Source organism: Physeter macrocephalus, unplaced genomic scaffold, assembly GCF_002837175.3.
Source record: "Physeter macrocephalus isolate SW-GA unplaced genomic scaffold, ASM283717v5 random_312, whole genome shotgun sequence".
NCBI lineage: Eukaryota > Metazoa > Chordata > Mammalia > Artiodactyla > Physeteridae > Physeter > Physeter macrocephalus.
The window spans coordinates 41,966-67,991 of NW_021145610.1; the positions used below are offsets into that span (position 1 = coordinate 41,966).

Here is a 26,026-nt window from a genome sequence, read left to right on the forward strand (position 1 = left end):
AAAAGGCTTCCCTGGTGGCGCAGTGGTTGAGAATCTGCCTGCCAGTGCAGGGGACACGGGTTCAAGCCCTGGTCTGGGAAGATCCCACGTGCCACGTAGCAACTAGGCCCGTGAGCCACAACTACTGAGCCTGTGCATTTGGAGCCTGTGCTCCGCAGCAAGAGAGGCCGTGACAGTGAGAGGCCTGCGCACCGCAATGAAGAGTGGCCCCCGCTCGCCACAACTAGAGAAAGCCCTCTCACAGAAACAAAGACCCAACACAGCCAAAAAACAAATTAATTAATTAATTATTTTTTTTTTAAAAAAAAGAAAGAGCTTTCCACAAAATTCAAATTTAAAAAAAAAAAGAAAGAAAGAAAGGTGGGAAGAGGGGGCTCCCTCCAGGACTAGGTTCCCTCCTTTCCCTTTTTTCTTCTGAGACTATCAGGGATAATTTTTACTTTAACCAGAACCTTCTTTCCCTGTTATTCTACCTGGACAGACTTAACCCAGAGGATAGAGGGACCTAATCATGGATCCTGGTCCTCTCCTAGGGCCAAAGGATCAGAGATGTTGGCAATCCTGGTGCAGTTGGTCACACAGCAGTGGTGTTATTTTGCTGTCACAGGATGCAAATACCAGAGTCGTCTTTTTTTTTTCTGATAGTATGATAACTGGCCAAAGGGTCTGTCTTTGGGGAGTCCCAGCTGCTTCTCATGGGAGAATTAATTTCTCTCTCTTCTCTCCTCTCTCAAACCACCCCCCGCCTTTAACTTTTTGTTAGTTTTCTTGGAATAGATAATATATTCATGGGGTTCAAATTTTGAAAGGAATAAATGTCTCCCTCCCACTTTTTTCTCCTAGTCACCCAGTTCCCTTCCTGGGAGAATGGACTCTGTAGACATAAGCAAACACATATTTTTCCCCTGGTTTTTTATACAAATGGTTGTGTGCTATAAATACTATTTGGTACCTTGATTTTCTCACTTAACAGTGTCTCTTAGAGATCACTCTGTATCAGTCCATCAAGAGCTTTCTCATTCTTGATAGCTACAGAGTATTCCGCACAATGTACCATCCTCTACTTTATTTAACCAGCTTCCAGTGGTAAACACTTTTTTGCAGTCTTTTGCCATTAGGATACTCAGTGAAGAGCCCGATATATTTGTCATTTGGCCCATGTATGACTGCAGGGTATCTGTGGAGGATAAATCCCTAGATGTGGAATTGCAGGGTCAAAGGGCATGTGCACTTGTGATTTTGATAGCTATCACCAACCTGGGCTGGTAGCAGCAGTGCCAGTTTACAGGAGCATCTATCCTCCCCGCACCCCTTCCACTGGGCAGGGTTTGATTCAGCACATTTATTGAGTGCTTTCCATTGCCAGGCTCTGGATACAAAGATAAAACTTTCATGTATCAAGTGAAATTGTTACTGTGTGCCAGACACAAGCACATTATCTGGTAATACAGCTATCCAAGGAGGAAAGTTTTTAGATGAGAAAATTGAAGCTCAGGAAGGTTAAATAGTGTGCTGTGGTCACTCACCCAAGCTAGTAAGTTGCGGAGCTGGGATTTAAACCCAGGTTTGAATCCTCTAACACCTGTGCTCTGTGTTCTTAAAGAATACCCTGCCTGCCTCTTGGAAGGAGTAACACATGGTCTTAGAGTCTAACACAGATGAGGAATCAGACTCACAGTAACTGGCCAAAAGAACACATAGCCAGGAAGCTGTGGAGTCCCCAGGGGGGGCCCACATATGTCTGATCTGAGGCCTCTGGTCTGTACTGAGCTGCCTCCCTTCCTTCTATAGAAAGAGTTTCCAAATCTAATCAGGATTCTGTCAAGAGAACTTTCTCCATCCAGAGCTCCAGTTGCTTTAGAGAGCCATAAGTCGTACTGGTTCTTGGTGTGCAATCTATTGGCCGTCAGAGGGGCCCATAGACATAACCCGATTTATTGAGTACCTGTTATGTGCAAGGTGCTGTAAGGTGCACTATGTCGTATTTTTAACCCTCACAATAATCCTGCTTGGGAAACATATTATTGTCCCCATTGTCCAGATTAGTGAACTGAGAGTAAGACAGGTCAAATGCTAATAAGGAGAGAATCCAAATGCAATCTGTTAGACTCAGACACACTCACTCACTCCCTCTGGTGTCCATTGATTTCCCTTGGCTCTCTCTGCCTCTTCCACTTTTCTATATTGCTTGGTGCCCTCTCCAGATGGTGGATCTGGCTTCTCCACCTCACACTGACTGCTTTAGAGGAGAGGGCCTAGAGCTTCCATTTACCTCATACTCCCCACCCCTGTCCCCACTATTCAGCACAGGGTAGCAAAGAGTGTGCTGCGGTGTGATGCCCGAGGATTGGTTGGTGATCATTGGCGACGGCCCCCACTGATATTGCCTCAGAAAGAACCCATCTCCCAATGGTATAACAGGTGCTCTTTGCACACCTGTCATGTGCTCACTGCTCCCATGGGAGAGAAGAGACGTATAAAGTACGCGCCTAGCTCTCAACAGCTTAGGTCATGAGACTGCAAGTACCAAAGTCAATGGAAACGACTACAGGATTAGAAGAGTTCAGAGGAGGGAGGAAGCGTAACATAATTAGAATCGTAGCAAACATTTATTGAGCACTATGGGGTAGGTCTTATGCCCATGTTATAAACAAGGACACTGAGACTCAGAGTTTAAGTGATCAGCCCAGAGTGCACCGCCAATAAGTGTCAGATTTAGGACTCTGAGCCCCTCCACGGCCTCTCAGGGAGAGCACTGTGGGCTCTATGCTGGGTGGCCTGGAGACATTGACTAAGGTTTGTCCAGTGCTGCTTTGTGTTCATATTTTATCTCATTGAGCCTCTGTTTATGCCAGGAGGTGTAGAGGAGGTCTTCCTCTTACCATGGAAGCTACTGAGGTCTTCTGACTCCAAATCCCAAGTCTTTTCCACCATCCGTGCCACCTCCACATTTCTGTAGTGGGAGAACACAGGCTCTGCAATCAGATGGAAGGGAGTTAGCAGGGGGTTCTAACCCCCTTCCTCCATTTTGTGTCTCTAGGATCTTAAGATATGCAGGTTGAGGCAATTGCAGGTGAAGAACATGCCCTTTGGGAGGCAGGCATACTCTAAGGGGTGAATGACATAAGGGAGGCATAATAATGCCAAAATTCCTATAGTGCTTTTTTCAACGAACTTTCAAGTCTTTGGTTTACATATGAAGAAAGTGATGTACCCCCCAGAGGTAAAGTGACTTGCCCGAGACCACATAGTGAGTTAATAAACAGCAACACTGGGATTAGAACTCAGGTCTCTTGTCACCTAAGAGAGTTTACTTTTTCCCTATACAATACCGCTCCCCGCGCAGGTGTACGGGGGTGCTGGAGGAAGGCCTAGGGGTGGGATCATAGCACTTTGGAGCTGGAGAGAGAGCCTTAGAGATCCTCTGGTCCATCCTCCACACTTGACAGATGAGAAGAGTGAGGCCAGGGTGATTAACTGACATGTCCAGAGCCAGACATGTCTCTGTCACCACAGAGCAGTAGTAAACCCAGCGTCCTGACACTAAGGTCCCAGGTCCTTTTCATACTACCTTGCAAAACTGGATTCCAAATTGGTTTTTTTCTATGCAAATCTAAACCTCACTCCAAATGCCAGCAGTTTACAATTAGAACAGCTGTTTAGTTTGGGGAGTTTTTTCCCAAATAGAATCTCATTCTCATTTTCTCTCTCTCTCTCAATTCTTACTAAGGATGATATACTAGAAGGGGGAGCAGGGGGAAGTTCAGTGGAAGACCTTGGCAGAAAAAAGGTAAAACTTTGATAGTTCTCTGAAATCTAGGGAGGTCCTCAAAGCCAGGAAATAATTTAGAGGCCAGCCTCCAGCCTATCCCAGCCAGCTCACCACTGGTCCCGCCCAACTCACAATAGGCCTGCAGAAGACCCAGCCTTCCCTTGGCAGCTGCATCTGGTGAACACCAACGGAAATCCCTGGTATTTTTCTTTGCATGCGACCAACCGTGGAGATGTAGGTCAGGCATTGCTGGCCTGGCAGTTACAACAGCTCTATCTCTACCCCCTGCACCTGCAGCCATGTTTGCTAAGCCCTGTGGGGATGGGAAAAGGATGTTCCCCTCCAAACAGGGATCAAATCCTCAAGGGCCCATGTAAGTGGAGCTGGCTGGGACTTAGGAGGGTGCTGGAAGAGACCATCTGGAATGTGGGGACTAGGAGGGTGTCTCTGTCTCTTGCCCCCTTAATGTCTAATGCCTTCTGTGGTTAGTAGTAGCAGGGTTGGTGGTCCTCTGCTCAGCACAGCTTAGCATCATCATCACTGATGGAGGAGACTGGGAAGGTCTCAGCTTCACCCTGGGCTCAGCTGGGCCCCTAGGCCTGCACCTGAACCCCCATGCCTGTGTGGTGTTTACGGGATTGAAGCTGCCACCCTTTGGGACCTAACCTGTTTTCATTTCTGCTCTCAGCTGTCTGGTCTCCGCAGACCTCACCTACAGGTTTATGCATGCCCGTCCCCCACGATGCAGCCCCATGAGGCTCCTCCTGCCTGGCATACTCCTCTTTGGCCTTTGTTCTCTTCAGTAGAGCTGCCAGTTCTGTGCCTGGCCAAGGGAGAGCTTTCTTGTCCCCTCAGATAGGCTCTGTTGGTCCATCCTAGCTGTACCCGTCCCAAGATTCAGTCTCTCTGCCTGCACTCTGGGGGGCGGGACTGTGGTTCCAAGGCAAGGAAGGGGCACCTGTGTGGCTGCTCTGGACTGGCCTCTAATGGGCTGGCTGATTTTGTCCTGAGCTTTCTCCTGCCCTAGACTTCATGTATCTCCTTTGTAAAGATGTGGGACCAAGATCAGTACCTGTACCATTGATCTTTAAGGTAACTTATAGTTGATATGCAGATAAACATTTAAGATTTTTAATAGTGTTTTTATTTTATGTTGATTTCCATCTGTGGCAAATGACACTGGTTTTCTATTTATAGTAGTATTCTTAATAACATAAGTTGCCTTTTCATTCCATTTATTCATTTAGCAAATACTTACTGAGTGTCTGCTCTGTGCCAAGCACTGTTCTAGCTACTGGGGATATCTGCTTTCATGGAGTTTACATTCTAAAAAGACAGGGAATGATGGTGGGGGAGGAGGGTGGCTAGGTATCTTTTGGTATTTGTTTGTTTTAATAAAGAGTGATTGGGAAAGGCTTCTCTGAGGAGGAGCCATGTGAGGAGAGATCTGCATGACCTGAAGGAGTAAACCATGTAACAATCTGTGGTAAGTACATTCTAGACAGAGGGTACAGGTACAGAGACCCCAAGGTGAGAAGGGTGTTCTTGGCATGTTTGAGGAAGAGCAGAGGAGACCAGGGTGGCTAGAACAGAGTGGCAGAAGACAGAGGTTTGTGTGAGCTGTGGTGAGACACTGTGGCTCTTTCTCTGGGTGAGATGGGAAGGTGATGGAGGAGTGTTTTGACCAGACACGCTCGGGTCCAACTGCTTTTATTTATTTATTTATTTTTAAATTATTTATTATTTATTTTTGGCTGCGTTGGGTCTTTGTTGCTGCGCGCGGATTTTCTCTAGTTGCAGTGAGTGGGGGCTACTCTTCGTTGCGGTGCGTGGGCTTCTCATTGCGGTGGCTTCTCTTGTTGTGGAGCACGGGCTCTAGGCACGTGGGCTTCAGTAGTTGTGGTACGTGGGCTCAGTAGTTGTGCTTGCGGGCTCTAGAGCACAGGCTCAGTAGTTGTGTTGCACGGGCTTAGTTGCTCTGCGGCCTGTGGGATCTTCCCGGACCAGGGCTTGATCCCATGTCCCCTGCATTGGCTTGTGGATTCTTAACCACTGTGCCACCAGGGAAGCCCTAGTTTTTTTTTTAATTTTTATTTTTTGGCCACGCTGTGTGGCACGCAGGATCCTAGTTCCCCAACCAGGGATTGAACCTGTGCCCCCTGCACTGGGAGCGTGGAGTCTTAACCATTGGACCACCAGGGGAAGTCCCCCGACTGCTTTTAGAAGGACCCTTCTGGCTGCTGTGTGAGGGACCAGAGAGGGAAGTAAGAAGCTGGGAGATCAGTAAGGAGGTTGTTATAACAATACAGACAGAAGATGATGTTGGCTTGGACAGTAGGGGTGGTGAGAAGTGGTGGGATTTTGTATAAATTCTGAGTATGTATCCAGAGGAATTTGCTGACAGATCAGAGCTAGAGAGGACTTAAGGATCTTGACTCCAAGGTGTTCCAGGCTTCAGTACCTGGACGGATGAAGCCGCTACCGTTCAGTAAAAGGGGGAAAGATGCAGAAAGAACAAGTTGGGGGATGGGTTAAGAATTTTCAATACGTTTAAGTGTTTAAAAAGTGAAGTCAATTGATAGAAAAATGTTAATAATAATCATGACACATGGATAAGGCCAAAACAGTGATGGCTAAAATTGTGGATATTTGGCTAAAATTGTGGATAGAGTGGGCCAGATGTGTCTGTGCTTCCTTCCAGTTCTAAAATTCTGCTTTGGTGATTTCAGACCTCTAAGTCTCCCATTCATGAAGAATGGGAACTTGACACTCAGCCTAGAATGTAATGGATGCAGAAGGAATGCCAGGAGAGGAATCCCTTAGGCTAGGCTTACCTGTTGTTAACTTGGAAGGACTTGGAAAGTTCTTGCACACATCCTGGCCTCCTAGCATTGCCTCATTCACTCACTCACTGAGCACTTTCTGCCTAGCAGGCCCTGGACACACACAGCACAGCTCTAATGCCCCTTCCCTCCCCCACCCCTACCCTGGGCCTGGCTACTCCATGATCCTGCACATTCCTGGAGGTCAGGTGAGCAAATGGCTTTGATAGCAGAAATGGTTTTGTCTCTTTCTTCATGCCACAGGGTTCCCATAGTTATCAAGCTGGAAAAAAAATCCCCTGCCTTTTGTAGATGAGAAACAAGGCCAGGGAAGAAAGCAACTCCCATAGTCCACATCCAGTCCATTAGCAAATCCTTTCAGCTCTACTTTTTTAAAAAAATTATTTATTTATTTAATTTTGGCTGCGTTGGGTCTTGGTTGCTGCACGCAGGCTTTCTCTCGTTGTGGTGAGCGGGGGCTACTCTTCGTTGTGGTACGCAGGCTTCTCATTGCAGTGGCTTCTCTTGTTGCAGAGCATGGGCTCTAGGCGTGCAGGCTTCAGTAGTTGTGGCGCAAGGGCTCAGTAGTTGTGGCTCGCAGGCTCTAGAGTGCAGGCTCAGTAGTTGTGGCGCACGGGCTTAGTTCCTCCGCGGCATGTGGGATCTTCCCAGACCAGGGCTCGAACCTGTGTCCCCTGCATTGACAGGCGGATTCTTAACCCACTGCGCCACCAGGGAAGTCCTCAGCTCTGCTTTTAAAGATAAATTCTGAATCTGACTGCTTCTCTCTAGCTTCCCTGGCACCATCCTGGTTAAGCCACCCTCATATTTTTCCCAGATGATTGCATCAGCTCCTCACCAGACCTCTTGCTTCCACCCTTACCCCTGGAGATCTCCACCCAGCAACCAGAGGGAGTCTGTTAAAATCAGTCAGATCATGTCCCTCCCCTGTTCAGAACCCTGCAGTGTTCCCATGTCACTCGAAGGACAGGCTCAAGTCTTTAAATGGCCTTACAGGCCCTGCACAATCTGGCCCTTGGCTACTGCCAGACCCCACGCTATCCTTCTCCCCTCATTCACTCAGCTTCAGCCACACTGACGTCTTTCCTGTTCCTGGAGCACCCCAGGTGTGTTCCTGCCTCAGGGCCTGGCACTTGCTCTTCCCTCTGCCTTTCCTCAGATCCTTGCAGTGCGGTTCCTCATTTCGTTCAGGGCTCTGATCAGATGTCACCTCCTAAAGAAGCTTTCCCTGACCAGGGTTTTAATTCTGCCCTCTTCCATGTTTCTCGCTAACCCCTTTCTCTCATTTAGTTTTCTCTTTAGCACTTACCACCATCTGACATTTGTTGCCTGTCTCTTCCCATTAAATGATAAACTTATGCAGGTAGGAATTTTCTTCTAATTTAGTCACTGCTTTATCCCCAGCACTTAACGTGGTGCCTGGCATTTAGTGGGCTCTTAATAAAGATTTATGGAATGAATGAGTGTCCAGAGTTAAGCGGGGAATCCTCCTACAACCCCACAGGTCAGCCCACAAAGGTGTCATGGTCTGTCTTTAAAAACTCAGCTAACAACTCCACCAAAGCTTTTTGGCATGGCTTTTGTTTCCAAGATAATGACCAGGTGGAGGGAGGGACTCTGCAAGGACTGGCCTTGCAGGGGCTGAGCTGGGGGGCAGTGGGGAAGCACAGAGCAGCCATCCACATACCTCTGTCCTTCCCATCCCCAAGGCACCCGGGGGGAACCAAGAGGCATGCCTCTGCCCTGTCCGCAAAGTCATCTCTGATGCAAGGCCCAAGATCCTCAGTAAGTAGTGGGCAGTGGGTGGGTGAAAGGGGAAGGAAGGAAGAGCTTAGTCACATCCTTCTGCATCTGTCCTATTGCGCTGGCAGATTTAACGAGCTGTGGAGTCAGACACCCTCACTTGGTAACCAGAGATCTCAGGCAAAGTCTCCTCACCTCTCTGAGCCTTAGTTTCCTCGTTGGTAAAATGGGGACAACACCTACTTGGAAGATTTTGAGAAGTCAAGCAGAGGCTGAGTCAGTATGAGCTGTTTTGGGGTTTTTTTTGTTGTTTTGGGGGGATTGTTTGTAGCTATAAATAATGAGAATACCACATGAGAAGCACAAACGGGGCCATTCATTTTTAGCTGTAAAAAAATAACAGCTAACATTTATTGAGCACTTTCCATGGACCACTTAATTCTTGCTGCTAAACCTGTGATGTAAGGACAGTGTTCTCACTTTGTAGACAGGCCCCTGGGCTTGGAAAGGTAACGTCTTGCCCCAGGTCCCACACGTAGGCAGTCACAGAGCTGGGGTTGGAACCGCACTTTTGTGCTCCAGGGGTCAAGAGGCCTTGCGGGGGAGTCCCTTCACCTCGTCAGGTCTCAGTTTTCCCTCTGTTTAGGGTGGGGGTTGAACTAGACATCTCTGTGAACCACAGGTCATGCCACATCAGGTGGGACAGTGAGTTGCTTCTGGACTTGCCTGCTGATGGTGGTGGTGACCTTCTGCAGTTTGTTGGTGCTGTGGGCACTGACCGTGAACAGCAAACCTCCAGGTGGCCCCTCCTCAGCGTCATGGCTACAAGAGTACTTCAGCTCTCCTGGCACCATCTCAGGCATCTTGCTATTCTGTACCTTGAGGGGGCTGGTGGACTGGGGTGAAGATGAAACGGGGAGAGTAGAAGGAACCAGAATGAAGGAAATGCACCCTGAGGGAGCCTTCAGCTCTGAGGGTTTGGTTACAAGGGTGTGTGTGTGACCATTCGTATGTGGTGGGGGCTGCAGGGATTTGCTCCCGTCCCCAAATCCTCCAGAGCCGTTGCCTTCTGCTGTGGAATTCCAAACATTTCCCATCAGATAAAGGTGGCTGAAAATACCCGGGACTTGTCTGGACTAGTTGGAGGCGGTGCTGGGGTGAGGAGGTTGAGGCCACTGGGGCACAGCCCGGCAAGGTCTGGCCCTCTGAGGAGCTGGCCCTGGTCACAGACATGCCCATTGCCCTTTTCCCCTGGAATCTGCAGGTTTGAGGGCAAGGCTCAGCAGGCTTTAAAGTGGAGGCAACAAGTTCTTCTACTCTAGAATGTTGCCTCCACCTTCCGCACTAAATTATTGGATCTTTTGGATACCCCTGAGAGAGAGCACAGGTAGTCACTTCTCTGCCCGTGTGTGAATTATTTTCATCCTTCTCATGCTGCAGCACTGGTAAGAGTCCTTTGAGATGATTCCCTTCATTTTACAGATGAGGAAAGTCCCAGACTTTCCCAGCATCCCAGACAGCGGAGTGGACTCACCCCAAGCAAGCCAGTGGCAGAGCTGCGACACGAAACCCACACCGGCTGATGCTCAGCCCATTGCTCTTTTTTTCACAGCATGCAACATTGATCAGCACCAGATGAGGGAATGAGGACAGCTCTGGGCAGAAAGGAGGAGGGAGTGGCTGCTTTGGACCATGGAGTATTTAGAGGCATAGACCCCAGAAAGAAGCAGTTTTAGGGAGGGGGTTGGCCCCAGAGACCAAGCCCCTGTTCCTTTTGTAGATTGCTACCCTAGTCCCTCCTACCTATTGCCTCAACACAATGCAGAAGGTGCCTTTTCCAGAACTTTCTCATGAGCCTGGGAGAACTTGGTGTCTGGGGAGCCCCAGGTACCCTGCCCAATCACCTGGTGTCTTGGGGCCTCCTCCTAGTTTTGCCAGGCAATGAGGGTGGGGATGAAGAGAGAGGGAACTGGCCTTCTTCCCTTCCCACCAGTCAGCCGAACTCATCAGCACCTTCTCTGGGCCCAGCACTGGGCTAGGCCTGGGGGACAGAGCTCGTGGTCAGAAATGAGCAACTCAGCACACTGGTGAGAGAGCCGAAGGAGACTTGGAAGGGGAGAGCAGGAGGCCTCCTTGAGGAAGTGGCCTGTAGGTTAAGACCTAAGAGATGAGGAGAGAGTTCGGCATAGGGACCAACATGAGCAAAGGTCCTGAGGCTGAACAGAACATGGCGTGTGAGGAATAAGCAGCCTGGCCCTTGACAAAGCTAAGGAAACCCTGCAGACCATGGAGAGAGCTCTAAGACTCAGGCTGAGCCTTGGTCTAATAATAAGAGCAGTATAATAGCTGGCATTTACTTAAAGTCTACTATGTGTCACGTATAGTTCTAAGCCCTTTATATGTATTACTGTTGAATTTTCACAATGTTCTTGTGAAATAAGTACATTTTTAATCCCCATGTTATAGATGAGGTCCAAAGCTAAACATCTTAGTCTAATTGCAAGACTTTTTGGGTACGTGCCTGTTCTTTGCTCTGGGAGCCCAGTTCGGTGGAGAAAAAGAAGTTAATTTGTCACCAGCCTTGGCTTCATCTGGATAGCACTGCCATTTTACAAATGAGGAAGCTGATACTCAGAGAGCAGCAGGATCTGGTCCAGGGCCTTCGGCAAGGCTGGCATAGCTTCCTCTGCCAGCTCATGTTGCCTTCTTGGGTAGCCCTTGGGACAGAGTTGGAGGAGAGCAGCAGAGGAGAGAGAGCCAGAACTAAGGCCCAGCCATGGCGGGAGGTAGAGGGAAAGAGGCAAAAGTTTTCCAGGAGAGCTGATCAGAGGGAAAAGTTTTCCAAAAGAGCTGTCCAAAGATGAAATGCTCCACACAGGAGGGAGGGAGCCCCTGCTCACAAGTGTGTAAGCAGAGAATGCCCTGGAGATACTCCATGAGTATGGACCATCTGGAGTGAAACAGACCTACTATGTGATCTGGATGTTCCACCTTTCTTTTTGTTTTTTTCCTTTCAGTTTTATTGAAATTTATTTGACATACAGTACCGTATAAGTTTAAAAGGTTTATAGCATAAAGGTTTACATACATCATAAAGTGATTACCACAGTAAGTTTAGTGAACATCTGTCATATCGTATAGGTACAAAATCAAATAGAAAAAAAATTTTTTTCTTATGATGAGAACTCTTAGGATTTATTCTCTTAAAAACTTTAATATATAACATACAGCAGTGTTAATTACATTTATCATGTTGTACATTACATCCCTAGTACTACTTTATCTTATAATTGGAAGTTTGTACCTTTTGACCACCTTCTTCCTTTCCCCTCCCCTCACCTCCCCCCAGCCCCTGCCTCTGGTAACCACAAATCTGATCTCTTTTTCTATGAGTTTGTTTGTTTTTTAAGTATAATTGACCTACAGCACTATATTAGATCCTGCTATACAACGAAGTGATTCGGTATTTCTATACAATTCAAACGGATCACCACAGTAAGTCTAGTTAAGATAAGTCACCCTACAAAGATACTACATAATTATTGACTATTATTCCCCATGCTGTACATTTCATACCTGAGACTCATTTATATTGCAACTAGAAGTTTGTATCTCTTAATCTCCCTCACCTATTTCTTTCCTCCTCCTAGCCCCCTCCCCTCTGTCAGACACCTGTTTGTTCTCTGTATCTATAACTCTATTTATGTTTTGTTATGTTTGTTCATTTGTTTTGTTTTGATTGAGATTCCACATATAAGTGAACTCATATAGAATTTGCCTTTCTGTCTGACTTATTTCACTAAGCATAATACCCTCTAGGTCCCTCCATGTTGTCACAAATGGCAAGATTTCATTCTTTTTTATGGCTAATATTCCGTTGCGTGTGTGTATGTGTATCATCTTGTTTATCCATTCATCTGTTGATGGACACTTCGGTTGCTTCCGTATCTTGGCTATTGCAAATAATGCTTCAGTGAACATAGGGGTGCATATATCTTTTCTAATTAGCGTTTTTGTTTTCTTCAGATAAATACGCAGGGAGTGGTATTGCTGGATCATATGGTAGTTCTAGTTTTAATTTTCTAAGAAATCTCCATACTGTTTTCCATAGTGGCTGCACCAGTTTACGTTCCCACCAGCAGTGCATGAGGGTTCCCTTTTCTCCACATCCCCACCAACACTTGTTATTTGTTGCCTTTTCAATAATAGCCATTCTGACAGGTGTGAAGTGATATCTCATTGTGGTTTTGGTTTGCATTTCCCAATGTTTTGTGATGTTGAGCATCTTTTCATGTGCCTGTTGGCCATCTGTATGTCTTCCTTGGAAAAATGTCTATTCAGATCCTCTGCCCATTTTGTAATCTGTTTATTTGTTTTTTTGAGTTGTATGAATTCTTTGTATATTTTGGATATTAACTGATTATCGGCTATATCATTTGCAGATATCATCTCCCATTCAGTAGGTGGCCTTTTTAGTTTTGTTGATAGTTTCCTTCACCATGTGAAAGCTTTTTAGTTTAATGTACTCCCATTTGTTTATTTTTGCTTTTGTTTCCCTTGCCTCAGGGGCCATATCCAAAAAACATTACAAATCAAAGAACATACCACCTGTGTTTTCTTCTAGGAGTTTTATGGTTTCAGGTCTTACATTTAAGTCTTTGATGCATTTTGAATTTATTTTTGTGCGTGGTGTGAGAAAATCATCCAGTTTGGTTCTTTTGTATGTAGTTGTCCAGTTTTCCCAGCGGCATTTGTTGCAGAGGCTGTCTTTCCCTGTTGTATCTTCTTGCCTCCTTTGTCATAGATTAATTGCCCGCATAAGTGTGGGTTCATTTCTGGTCTCTCTATTCTGTTCCATTGGTCTATGTGTCTGTTTCTGTGTTGGTACCATACTGTTTTGATTACTGTAGCTTTGTAGTATAGTTTGAAATTAGGGCGCATGATACCTCCAGCTTTGTTCTTCTTTCTCAAGATTGTTTTGGCTATTGGGGGTCTTTTGTGTTTCCATACAAATTTTATAATTATTTGTTCTTGTTCTGTGAAAAAAATGCCATTAGTATTTTGATAGAGATTGCACTGAATCTGTAGATTTGCACTCCACCTTTCTGCACCTCATCTGGGAAGTGAGGATGAGTTAGGGGTGAGCTTGAGCATCACATGGAAGGTTGGATGGGTATCTTGTAAGGTCACTTTTGAGTCTCTGACTCTGTTTCAAGGGTGAGCCTTGGTCCTTCTCACCCTGGACACTGGGAGAGGAATGAAAGGCTGTGGCCATCTACTCATGAAAGAATAGGGAGTTAGTTACCAAGGATGAGATGAGAGAGGATTGAGATGAGGGGAGTTCTCAGACTGCCAGGGAATGAATGCTTATGAGCAGGTAGCAGCTGCCCAGGAGCCATTAAGCATTTGGGCTCTGGAGCCAGACTGCCTGAATTCAGATCCCTACTCTGCAATTTATAACTGTATGGCCTTGGGAGGTCACTTGACCTCTCTGTGCCTGTCACCTCATCTGTAACTTGGAGAGTAATGATAGCACTTACTTCAGGGGTTATTATGAGGATTAAGTGAATTTGCATACATGACGAAGCTCTTAGCACCATGCCTGGTGCATGGTAAATGCTCGGTAAAGAGCAGCCATCACTCCCTGGGAAGGTGGTTGAGAGCCCCAAAATGAGCATCTGTGCCCCGAGTAAATGCTTTTCTGAATTATCTCTCTCTGCCTCCAAGACTAGCACTCCACTTCTGAGCTGAGGAGGTGGAGAGCCCACGCTCGCTCGCTCGCTCGCTCGCTCGCTCGCACTGCTCGGCGCGATAGCTTTCTCAATTCCCCAGCGGAGGTGTTATCTCCTCCCGGCACAACCACTTCCTTTTCTGAGAAGTAAGCACATCTGTCAGGCTTAGCGTCTTAGAACTAATGGTGGGGGAGGAGGGGAGGGAGGAGAGGCTGGCAGCTGACAGGGGCAGACTTAGAGAAAGATTAGCACGAAGTTTGCTGTGAGGATGCTCCAAATATTACCTACAGCCCGGATGGCTTGGGCCCCCCATGCCACCCTCCTCAGCCAGTAACACCAAGGTCACCTTGCTTTACCAAGTGCTTTCATCCCGTGGTCTCACTATCACTGCCTTGTGAGGTCAAAGCAGGAGAAACTAAGGCTCAGAAGTAGAGCAGCCTGCTGTGCCGCCCACAGCTGGGTTGGCTAGACTGAGGTGTCAGCCCAGCAATCTTGCAACCCATCTCTTTGCCCTGCCCCACTGAGCCGCCTCTCTGAGTTGCCCACATCCAGGCCCGTGTTCCCCAGGGTAGAGGAGAGAGACTGTGTTCCTCTCACATTGCTGAGGCCAACAGCTCCCCCAAGAAAGCCAAGGGAAGTGGATTCCAACCACAAACCTCACTTCTTCCTAGTCTCCGCCTGCTGCTCCCTGCCAAGAGAGTGATAAGACCTCTTCGTTTGCCCCACCACCCACCTTCCTGCCATCTCCTTGGGATCTCCTAGCAAGGCCTCATTTGTCTATTCAGCCGGCATTTATCAGCCTCTCCCCCGGGGAAACTGAGGCCAGGAGCAGAAAGTGACTCACGGCCTGCGCATGCAGGGCTGTGGTGAGGCCGGGTAAGGTACAGTCTTGATGTCCCTGGCACTTTCCCTGGGCTGCTAGGAGCCCCTTCCTCTTCTCCACCTACCTCTTTCCTGAAATAACCAAGCAGGAAGGAAGCAGTGGGCCTGGGCCCTCCAGAGTCACCCTAAAGGAAGGAAGGGCCCGTCTGGCAGAGGTGCTTGTTCTCCACTGAAGCCAGGACGGAAGGGTTTCACTTTCTCTCCTGGCCTTCGTCACATCCTTTTCCTGTGGCACCCAGTTCCCCTCAGCTGGCTAGGGGCCAGAACTCATTCATTCAGCTGGTGGCCTCAGGCCACCTTCTTCCTCCTAGAGGGACTCAGGGCTATAGGCCTGGCCCAGAATATGAACTGGCTTCTTTACTTATCCACTTGAGACAGGTCTCTGAGTATCTCTGAGCCTCGGCTTACCTGGGCTTAGAGTGAGGACCTCCTTCAGTAACAGAAGTGCATGCACCTGGCCCATGATGGGGCCTTGAGGCGAATTAATCCTTTTTAAAGTGAGCAAAGTGCGGTGTAGAGGATAGGAGCAAAGGCACTGGAGCCAGATTGTTGGTGCAGGCAACCCAGCCATGTCACCAGGTCACTGTGTGACCGTGGGCAAGTCACAAATCATCTGTGGGCCTCGGGTCCGTCAGCTGTATGCTGGGTTAATAGTAGTACCCACTGGCCGACAGAGCGTAGAGACAGTTAAATAAACTAATCCACAGAAAGGGCCAAGAAGAGTGTCTTGCAAGGTAAGTGCTCGGGAAAAGTCAGCCACTGCTGCCGCCACTGAAGAGGCTAGTTCTCTGTGGGTGGAGACAGCAGGGACCCAAGATGGCAGGACTGGAGGGACCCAAGATGGCAGGACTGGACATCAGAATGAGCAGGAAGCCAGAACTCAGACAAATCCCAGTCCTACCACTTCCTAGATAGAGCTTGTGGGGAAACGCTGAAGCCTCCATCTTCACGTCTGTAGAATGAGGCTCTGATAAATGTTCTGAGGATTAACTGAAAGTAGTCATTCATTTGTTCATCTCAAATAGGTTCCTTTAGAACGACACCTGCTATGTTCCAGGTACAGCACCAGGTTCTTGAGGTACAAGTGACAAAAATTACACGCAGTCTAGTGGGGGAGACAGGACAAAAAACAATCACTCAAGTGAATGTGATTGTGCAGTCACTCAAGTGAATGTGATTGTGATTGTGCAGGGAGTATGGCCTCCTTGGAGTAAAGCGCTTTAGCTCAGTCCCTGGCACAGGTAAAACATTCAGCTGTGTGATAAGGTCAGCTGCCATAATAACAGATATTTTATTGTTATTTAAAAAGTGAGGACACTATGGGCTGGAGAATCTAAGTAACCTGCTCAAAGTCACACTGCTAGGAAGAAGCATGGAGACGTGGGAGGTGAGAGAGGAGAAGGGTGGGGAGTGGAGGACTGACTGGATTCAAGCAGGAACTGCTCTCCAGCCCCTGGCAGGGCGGGTGGTCCGCTGGCACTCGGGCCACTGCCCCAGGGGCACTGCTGTGCCAGCCTTTCTCCTGACTTCTCCAGGGTTGCAGGGGGCCGCGGGATAACCTGCATTGTGCAGTTGGCTGTCTCTGGGCAGAGATCTAGCTGAAGCCAGTCTGTGCCTGTCTGGATGGACCCCTGGCTTCAGACATGGTCCTTGGTCCCTGCCTGCACGGAGCCCCCAGACTGATGGGCAAGACTGACATACAGAGGGCCTCAACCTAGGGACGCCCCTGCCTCTCCTTCCCGCCTCAGGGCCTTTGCACTTGTTGCTTCTGGTGGAACATGCTCTTTTTCACCCGAGATTTTTAGTCCTCCCTTGGCCACTGCCACCTAGTCATTCAGGTCTCAGTTTAAACCTCGCTTCCCCAGAGAGGCCTTTTCTGGCCACTCCACCTACATCAGTCCCCTGGTATTCTTTATCACCTGCCCAGGACTTACTGTCTTCAAAACCTCATCATATCTGAAATTGTCTTGCTTCTTATTCTCTCTGCTTACCACTAGGACAGTGTTTCTCAACCTTTTTCTCTCTTCACCACTTCCCACAAAGGAGTCCTTTTAGACATGTTTGTCCTAATTGCCCTGCCGTAACTTTGAATACCACAGCTGTACTGTGATCTCTTTCTGTGCTAGGCCCCCTGCCCCCCACCAATGGAGAATGCATGGACTAGAACGTAAGCTCTGTGAAAGTAGGGACCTTATTTGTCTTGTTCACTGCTGTGTCTCCGGTACTGGGCCTGGAGCGTGGTAGGCACTCAGTAGTTAACGGTGTGAACGAAGGTCCAGAAACTCTGGGAGCACAAAGGAGACAGTCCTCGTGGAGTTGAAGAGGGATAAATGGGGAAGTCTTCTCGGAAGACGGGACTCCAAAGTGGAGTCGTGTAAGCTGAGTAGGGTTGGCTGACTGAGGAAGGGAGGTGTGGGGAGCGTAACCAGTTAAAGGACACAATGCTGGCAAAGGCACAGGGGCATGAAACGCTCCGGAGTGTGGGACTGGGCCACTCCACGCATGTGGCCAGGACTGTTGGAGGGAGGACCTTGAAAGTGGCCCCCACCTTAGCTTCTCCTGGGGACCCTGGTTCTTGTCTCGCCACTCTGAAGGGCCCCGATGCTAGAGGGTTGAGTCCAAGCTCTACCACAAACAGGCTGTTTGAAACTGTAGAGTGCGCGAATGGGTTGGCCTTGTTGACTTGGGGGTCTGCCAGCCTAGGAGTCCACGGTTCTCCCATGGAGGTCATTAGCCACTGCCTGTCCCCAGTGGTCCTGAAAACCCCACATGGATCCCATGGTAGTGGTCACAGCTACAAAGAGAAACTTGCCCCACTTTTGCCCTAACCCATGCTGAGGATGGGTCTCCTGAAAGTCTCTGTGACATCAGAGACCTCCCTACAGCCCACTCTTACGTCTGAGCCCCTGTCCACCACGCCAGCTCTGGCTCGTAGCAGTGGGGGCTTATCTCTGCTTTTCCAGACCAGGGCAGCTCCGCAATCCTGTTTATTTATCCAGAGCAGGCGCCCGCTGAGAAAATGGCTGTGTTTGTTTCCAAGTGTGTCGTGTGAACCGTGGGCTAAATATACCCACACCACTGCCTCCCCGGCACCCGCCCTGGAACAGCACGCCCCATTTTGCTCTTGCTGTCTCTGCAAAAGCAATCCCCAGAATCCTCTCTCCCCCTTCCCTAGGAGAAGGAGCTTCTGAAATGGAGATGAAGGTTGTCCAACCGTGAATGCATGGGGGCGGGGTGCTGGGCAGATCAGAGCCTTGTCTCTGTGGCACCGACAGGAGAATGTTCCCGCCACCCTAGAATAACTGTTCCTGCACAGTGAGTGCTTTGTGCCTTGCAGGGGCAGGGCCTGTTTACTCCAGCTCAGCCTCAGAGCTGAAAATTTCCTGTGGCTGCCAGCCCTCTACTTCAGGAAAGTTCCCATCGAGGGAGCCAGGCCTTTCCCACTTTGGCTGCAACCCAATGTCCCTGGTTTCTTGTGGGACAGTTGGGCCCCTTGGGATAACCCAGAGCCTTCTGGCCATGGCCTCCCTCTCCCATGCTCCCCACAGCCCGGGACTCTCCCTCATCACAGATGAATCTTTTTTGTGACTTCACCTGGGCCTACTTCACTTGGGACCAGAAAAATTTTAGTTCCTGTAAGAATTTTCTGGTCTGCCAACACCGATGTAGGCTAACCAAGATGAAGGCCAAAGAGTAAGGACGCTGGCTGCTGCCCCTGCCCCTGCCCTTCTCTCCCCAGACCCAGGGCTCCACCTCCACTGCAGCCCCCCACATAGGGAGGTGTCCTGCTGTAGCAGCACTTGGGTTGGGGCCAGGCAGTCCTGGGTTTTGATCTAGCTCTGCCACCTGTTAGCCAGGTGACCCCAGGCAAGGTCTTTCCGACTCTAAACCTCAGTTGTTTCACCTGTGAAATGGGGCTCAGATCGCTACATCTGGGGATTCTGATGAAGATGAAGTGGGATGACAATGTCTGGCACTTAGAAGACATGTAAGACCTGTGTTCTACTCATGTATTTATTGAGCACCAACTATGTGCCAGACACTGTTCTGGGTATATAGAAACAAGACAGGCTCTCTGCCTCATCAAGCCATGACTACTGCAGGAGACAAGTCAAAACAAAGACCAAGGGTAGGCTCTGCTTCTGAAAAGTGCTGAGAAGGAAAATAAAGCAAGGTAAGGGGATAGGTAGAGAGAGATCAGGGTGGTGGGTACCATTTTAGATAGGGTGGCCAGGGAAGGCATCTCTGAGGAGATCACATTTGAGCAGAGTTAGGAGTGAAATGAGGGAGCCTGGGGTCAAGTGCTCCAGGCAGCAAGGGCAGCAGGTCCCAAGCTCAGCGGATGTTCAAGGAACAGCAAGGAGGCCAGTGCAACTAGAATGCAGTGTGCAGTGGGGAGGGGCCGAGTCCTACCGGACCTCGCTGGCCGTGGTGAGGACTTGATTCTGTGTGTGATGGGGAGCCTTGGAGAGCTTGAGATGGTGGAGTGACATGGTCTGAATGGTGGGGTTTTCCCCACCTGCCTGCCTTCCCCTCCCAATGCCTTTTCCCCAGTAGATGGTGAGCTTTCTGGAAGGGCTCTGGCTCATGCATCACTGCTACCTCCCTAATGGTTTAATAAATGTTACGGATTCTTTGAGTCAAGGTGGCAGCTCAGTGCGCATGGCCCTCTGCTAGGTACCAGGGACATGAACAGATATGACGCTGGCTTTCTAAGTGCAAGGGAAAGCTGTTGGTGTGCCACGATCTGACCTGTGTTTTAAAAAATCTTGGCGTGGAGTTAAGGGGATGTCATCAAGACTAGAAGTAGGGCCCAGCAGATATCACAATGAGCAAACTGGCCGGGTGGGACCTGGGGCCAACCAGAAATGGCAGGCGCTGTCTGAGGGAGCTGCCTGGTGGCTCAGCCAGTCGAGCCCAGGTAGAGGTGTGGGCCCACGATGTGAGTTCTTGGTGGAGAGGCAAGAACACAGTCTCTGGAACCAGCCAGTGATCTGTTCCCTCCCTAGGCACACAAAGCACACTGATTTCTAGGCACCAGGTTTGGATTCTGGTTCCACCACAGAGTTGGGTGACCTGATCAAGTCCCTCAGTGCTCAGAGGCCAGACTTCCTGGTCTGTCAGTGGGGAGAGACAGCATTGCTGAGAGGATTAAAGGACAAATAGGGTGCGAAGCACACTCATTAAAGGGTGCTCCAAGCTCCCCTCTCCCTGCGCCACAGGCTGACTCCACCCCAGGCCAGGTCATTTAACCCACTGCCCCTCCTTCCCTGGATCACGTGCTTCCCTCCTGACTAGCTTCAGGGAGAGGGCTGTTGCTCACCTCCTCCTGGGCCCAGGGTCACACCCCCTGGGGTGGGGGACAGGGCCTCATAGACCCCATCCCAGTCCTGCATTGTTGTTACCCTCTCTACTCTGCCCTGCTCTGCCCACCCATCAGTCTGCCCTGGTCAGAGGCTCCCTCCAGATCTGCTCTGCTCCTGAATCACTCTGGGAATTTAGCCCTGTCTCTTTTCTCTCCCTCCCTCCCTCTGTTGCAGCAGTGGAAAGGCTGAGGCCTGGTGGTTCTGCACCACCCTTGGGCTCAACTCCAGGCTCGTCCGAGGCTTCCAGAGCACACGTGGTCTAGCTCTCGCTCACCCCTGCACGCTCATCTCCCTTCTCCTCTCCACCCGGCTCCAGCCCCCTGACCTCCTGTCAGTTCCCTGACCCTGCCCATCTCTTTCCCAACTCAGGTTCTGAAGTACTACTTCCTAGCTGTCTGACCTTGGACAAAACTCTTTCCCCACTCCGCACCTGTTTTCTCAGCAATAAAATGGGTTGGTTATCCCCAACTGAGGGTCAGGAAGAAGGGCAGCCCTTAACCCTTTATCTGGCCCAGAGTGAGCATGGACGGCTACAGTTTTTCATTTCACCAAGGCCGTCGCATGCAGATGGTCCCCCTTTGTCCCAGCCACATTACTGTTGAGGACTCGAACAGCATGTTCCCTTCTCTTCTGTCTCCCTGCAGGACACTTTCGTGGAACTCTACGGGAACAATGCAGCAGCCGAGAGCCGGAAGGGCCAGGAGCGCTTCAACCGCTGGTTCCTGACGGGCATGACTGTCGCTGGCGTGGTTCTGCTGGGCTCGCTCTTCAGTCGGAAATGACCAGACACTGACCACCCACTCACCCGCCCACCGCCATCCTGCCCTCACCACAGCCCTCTGTCCAGCCACCGTTGCCACCAGGAGAACCACTACATGCAGCCCACGGCCACCCACACATCACAGGGTTGGGCCTAGACCTGGTCCCCGCAGTTAGTTTTCTAGAATTTACCATGCTTCTGTGAAAGCCGCCTTCCCCGACACCTCAGTTCTCCCGGCCTCAAAACCCACAAAATTTCCCCAGAATCTGCCCCGTGGAAGCTGACGGGTTTGGGGGGATTGTGACTGGGGGCTGCAGTGCCCTGCCTGTTTGGTGGAACTCCCTGCCCCCTTAGCCTCCCTGAGGATGCTTTCCTGCCAGGGAGCTGGAAAGTTAGAAAACTTTTCCCCAGAAAAAGAGACTAGATTGCCTTCATTTTGATGTTTGTGGCCTCAGAATTGATCATTTCCTGTCTCTCCCTCCTCCCGGACCTGGGCACCCCTTCCATTTATCCCCACCCTCCAAGAGCCGCTTAGGGGCCACTTCTGACTAATTAGGGATTCAGGCTGCTTGGGATAAAGAAACAAGGACCAGGACCCCCTCCCCACCTCTGGCCTGGCCAAAGTCCCTACCCTCAATCCCAGTGTCCTCTAGAGGCCTCTGGCTAGAGGCCAGCTCCACCTGGGATGGGGGAGCTGTAGCTGCAGGAAGCACCCCATGCCAAAGCTCGGGTGGCCCTTGCAGTTGAGCACCACCCCAGTTCCCTTCCCCTTCCCCTTCCTCGGCTCCCATGACCACGACTGAGGGACCGACTGGGCCCAAGATAGGTGCCCCAGAGCTGTTTATGGCCTCAGCTGCCTCGCTTCCTGCAAGGAGATCGTCCTGTGGCACCTTTGCCTTGGTCTGCTGCCCATGTGGTTCAGGGGCCTCCCCCCAGAGGTGAGGGGGAGCCACAGGGAACAGCTGTGGGAGCCCTGGGGTCTTCCCTACCTCAGGCAGGAAGGGCAGGAAAGAGAGCCTTGTGCATGGGGTGGAGGTAGGGCTGGCTGGAGGGGCCAGTCCTGCCTGGCCTGAACAATTTGTGCCCCACCCCCGTTCAGCCTGGGCAGCCGGGCTGCCAAGGTCAGGGTGGCCTGGCCAGGAGCTCTTCAGGCCTCCCTCTCTCCTCTGCTCCACCCATGGCCTGTCTCATCCCTGGGGGTCCTGGCCTAGCCCTGGCCACCCCGGGCTCTCTGCTGTACATATTTGAGACTAATTTTTATTCCTTGTGAAGATGATATACTATTTTTGTTAAGCGTGTCTGTATTTATGTGTGAGGAGCTGCTGGCTTGCTGTGCGTGTGCACGTGGAGAGCTGGTGCCCGGAGATTGAACGGCCTGATGCTCCCTCCCCTGCCCTGGTCTGGGGAAGCCAGCTGGGGGTCCTGGCTCCTGAGGGGCACCTGTCCCTCCCCCAATCCCCACCCCACACTTGTTCCAGCTCTTTGAAATAGTTTGTGTGAAAGTGAAAGTGCAGTTCAGTAATAAACTGTGTTGACTCCGTGAACAAAGGGCCTGGGCTCTTGTGTGCCCTGGGACAGGGAAAGGAGGGCATGCTTGGCTGGCAGAGGGGCTGCAGGAGAGCTGGATACCAGTGTTGGCTCTGCTGCTCTCAGGGGAGGACCTTGGACAAGTCCCTTCCTCCCTCTGGGCCTGAATTTCTCCACCTGTACACTGGCGTTTTATTGAGCACCTGCTGTGTGCTGGGCATTGGGCCTGTGTATTAACAGGACAGACACAGTCCCAGCCCTCAGGAGCTGACATTCTAGTGGGAGAAACAGTCAAATGGCCACTTGGCGAGTGTTTACTGAGCCCTGCTCTGTGCAGGCACAGTCCTAGGCTCTGGGGATCCTGCAGGGAACAAAGCCCTTGCCTTTATGGAGCTTCCATTCTGGTCGGGGAGACAGCCAGACGAATACAAGGATGGCTGGCTGTTGCAGGGCAAAAGTGGAAACAGGGTGACCCTGAGGAAGCATGGCAAGACATGAAGGACCTAGTGGGGACGGAGGTTCGAAGGAGTCAGACTTGAGATAACATTTTAAAGATAATCCCACAAGATCAGCTGATGTATTGGAGAGAGCTCTAGGAAGAAAGAGGAACCAAGGGTGATTTTGAGGTTTTGAAATAATGATATTATTATAATCACAAAATGAAGCACACATCTGAGGCCAGTGCAACACAAGAGGCTCATAGTGAGTGCTCTAACAGCATTTAATACGGAACCTGAGCCTGTCTGGGAGTCAGGGAGGGCTCCCTGGAGGAAGTGATATCAGAGCCAGGGCCTGAAGAATTATAAGAGCTATCCAAAAGAAGCAGGGAGGCAAGAAGAGTGGTCCTGGTGAAGAAGCAAATGCACAGGATGAGCAAGAGTTTTCTCCGGGTTGAAGAAAAGTTGGTGTGTCTGGGGGCTCCTGGGTCAATATGATGCCAGACAGGTGGGATGAGGGGACTGTACTTGGTCCTGAGGGCAGTGAGAGCCAGAGAGAGGTTGTCAGGGAGTGCTACACCACTTAGAGCCCCCAAAGCACCCTCTGGCTGCTATGTGAAGAAGGCTCTGGAGGGGGAGCAGAGTGGAGAAGCCATGGCTTTGTTAATGCTCCAGTTCTGAGAGTGGACAGGCCAGGGATGTATCCTGGGTTGCCATTCCTGGTCTTTGGGCAAGTTACCTAGCCTCTCTATGCCCTAGCTTTCCCATCTATGAAATGGGTAGGATAGCAGTACCCATCTCAAGCGATTGTGGTTAAAATTGAATAAGATAACGAAGACTGGAAGTTGAGGGGGGAGGCATCGATGACCCCGCCATCAAGCGGACCCCCAAGAGGAAGAAGGAGGTGCTCCACACGGAGCTCCGCGTGGCTGTAGCCGGAGGTCGGGGAAGGGCCTGGGAAAGGGAGCAGGACTCCAGAGGCAGTCGCTCCGGCCGGGGGGGGCGGGCCTGGAGGCGGGGGACCTGCCTCGGGTGCTCCTCCCTGCCCGCCTCCAGTAGCGAGCTTGACTGCCCCCTGGTGGCCGGGCGCTGCCAGCTGAAAGCCGCTCCCACCCCAGATGCCCTTGCGCAGTGCCCACGACCTCTGTCTCCCGCCTGACCAGCTTTCCGTGGCGTCCTCCATCCTCTGTTCTGCTCACCAGAAGGACGTCTACACTACCACCCCTTGGGTACCGGATTCACAGCTTGCCACGGCTCTCTCGGGGCTCAAGCTCACCATTCTCCAAAGCCTCCAGGCTCCCGCCACCTCTAGGCCCACGACGCTGGCCCCCATCCCTTATCCTAGCCACTCAAGTCCCCTCCCCAGCTTCTTGAGATCCTTCCAGAAACGTCTTTTCACATAATAAATATAAATATATTCTGATCCTTTTTTTTTTCAAAAATGGTAACAGATACACTGCCTTGCTTTTCCCACCTAAATAGTGTATCTTATAGAAGTTTCCATGTTCATACACAAATCTCCCACTGTTGTGCAGCTTCAACAGTTAAATCATGGCAGATTCATTCTTTTTTCTAGCCATGTAATATTCCCCATTTTTTTTAACCAGACCTTGAACTCAGTGATTCCAACCTTAAACATGCCATGGCACACACATAAAATATTGGAAATGCACACTGAGGAAAAGCTGGAAGTGGTTTTGGACTGTCTATATGGGTTCTGGGGAAAAATTCATTCCATTTCTATATATTTTTATGATGAGAGATGAAATACAACATATTTCATCAGATATGAAGAATTAACTTTGATTAATATATCTAAATAGACTATTTAAATTTTTTCCTTGAGACACTTAATCTTGTTCCTATGAACATAACTTTTTCTTTTTTTTTTGGGGCGGGGGTGGTATGCGGGCCTCTCACTGTTGTGGCCTCTCCCGTTGCGGAACACAGGCTCCGGACGCGCAGGCTCAGCGGCCATGGCTCACGGGCCCAGCCGTTCCGCAGCATGTGGGATCTTCCCGGACCGGGGCACGAACCCGTGTCCCCTGCATCGGCAGGCGGACTCTCAACCACTGCCCCACCAGGGAAGCCCAAAATTTTAAAATATATAACATAATGTAATGGCCTGGCCTGCTACATTTGTCTTACACGTTTTAATTGGTTTGTAAATTTGTTACTGAGTGGGAAATGGCCAGTGCCCGCATCAGCTTGGCTTAAATTGCACTGGTGTGAAAAATACTCCCCCGAAACCCCAACCCCCTACACCCCACCAAGCAAAACAAAACAACTGTGCCCTGTCCAATTGCACTGTAAACACAATAACAATAAACAAAAACAATGATAAGGCCCTTATTTGCAAACTATTTATGTGGTGGGATATCCCCCAGCAGCTAGTTGGCCATCCCTTTTAGGAACATCAATCTCTCCTAGGCTTTGTGCCAAGCTCCCTGGGCACCTGGAAAGCAAACTCCTCCAGTGGCTCCATGGAGTTTGTGGAGGGTCCTTGTGGAGGGTGGGTGGCCCTCCTAGATGGGTGGCCATATGCTGTGCAGGTGATCACTGCTGTTAGGTGTCCAGGAAGGAAGAGCCCAAACTTGGTCATGCTCAGCTCATCCTGGTGGAACAGTGGGAGCCGCAGGAGAGACAGGCTGTGTAGTGGTTAGTAGCTGGACTCTAAAACCAGATTTCCAGGGCTAGCTGGGTGCCCTGGGACAAGTGACTTAACCTCTCTGTGCCTGAGTTTCTTCACCTGTAGAATGGGAATGATAATTATACCTACCTGATGGGTGGTTATGCAGATTTATTTATTTATTTATTTTTAAAGAAGATGTTGGGGGTAGGAGTTTATTTTTTTTTAATGCTTTTTTTTTTTTTAAAGAAGATGTTGGGGGTAGGAGTTTATTAATTAATTTACTTATTTTTGCTGTGTTGGGTCTTCGTTTCTGTGCGTGGGCTTTCTCTAGT

At 49.9% G+C, this 26,026-nt stretch overlaps 1 protein-coding gene across 5 annotated transcripts in view; it reads left to right on the top strand.

Annotated features, from left to right (window-relative positions):
• Nucleotides 1–22,642, top strand: part of BCL2L1 (BCL2 like 1) — a 51,982-nt gene extending 29,340 nt beyond the window's left edge. For all 5 annotated transcript variants that reach the window (XM_028485150.2, XM_007124251.3, XM_007124252.4 and 2 more), the window contains exon 3: nucleotides 20,983–22,642. In XM_028485150.2, the coding sequence (XP_028340951.1) occupies nucleotides 20,983–21,120 (138 nt within the window). In that variant the 3' untranslated portion in view covers nucleotides 21,121–22,642. The remainder of the gene's footprint in view (nucleotides 1–20,982) is intronic.
• Nucleotides 22,643–26,026: the final 3,384 nt, after the last annotated feature.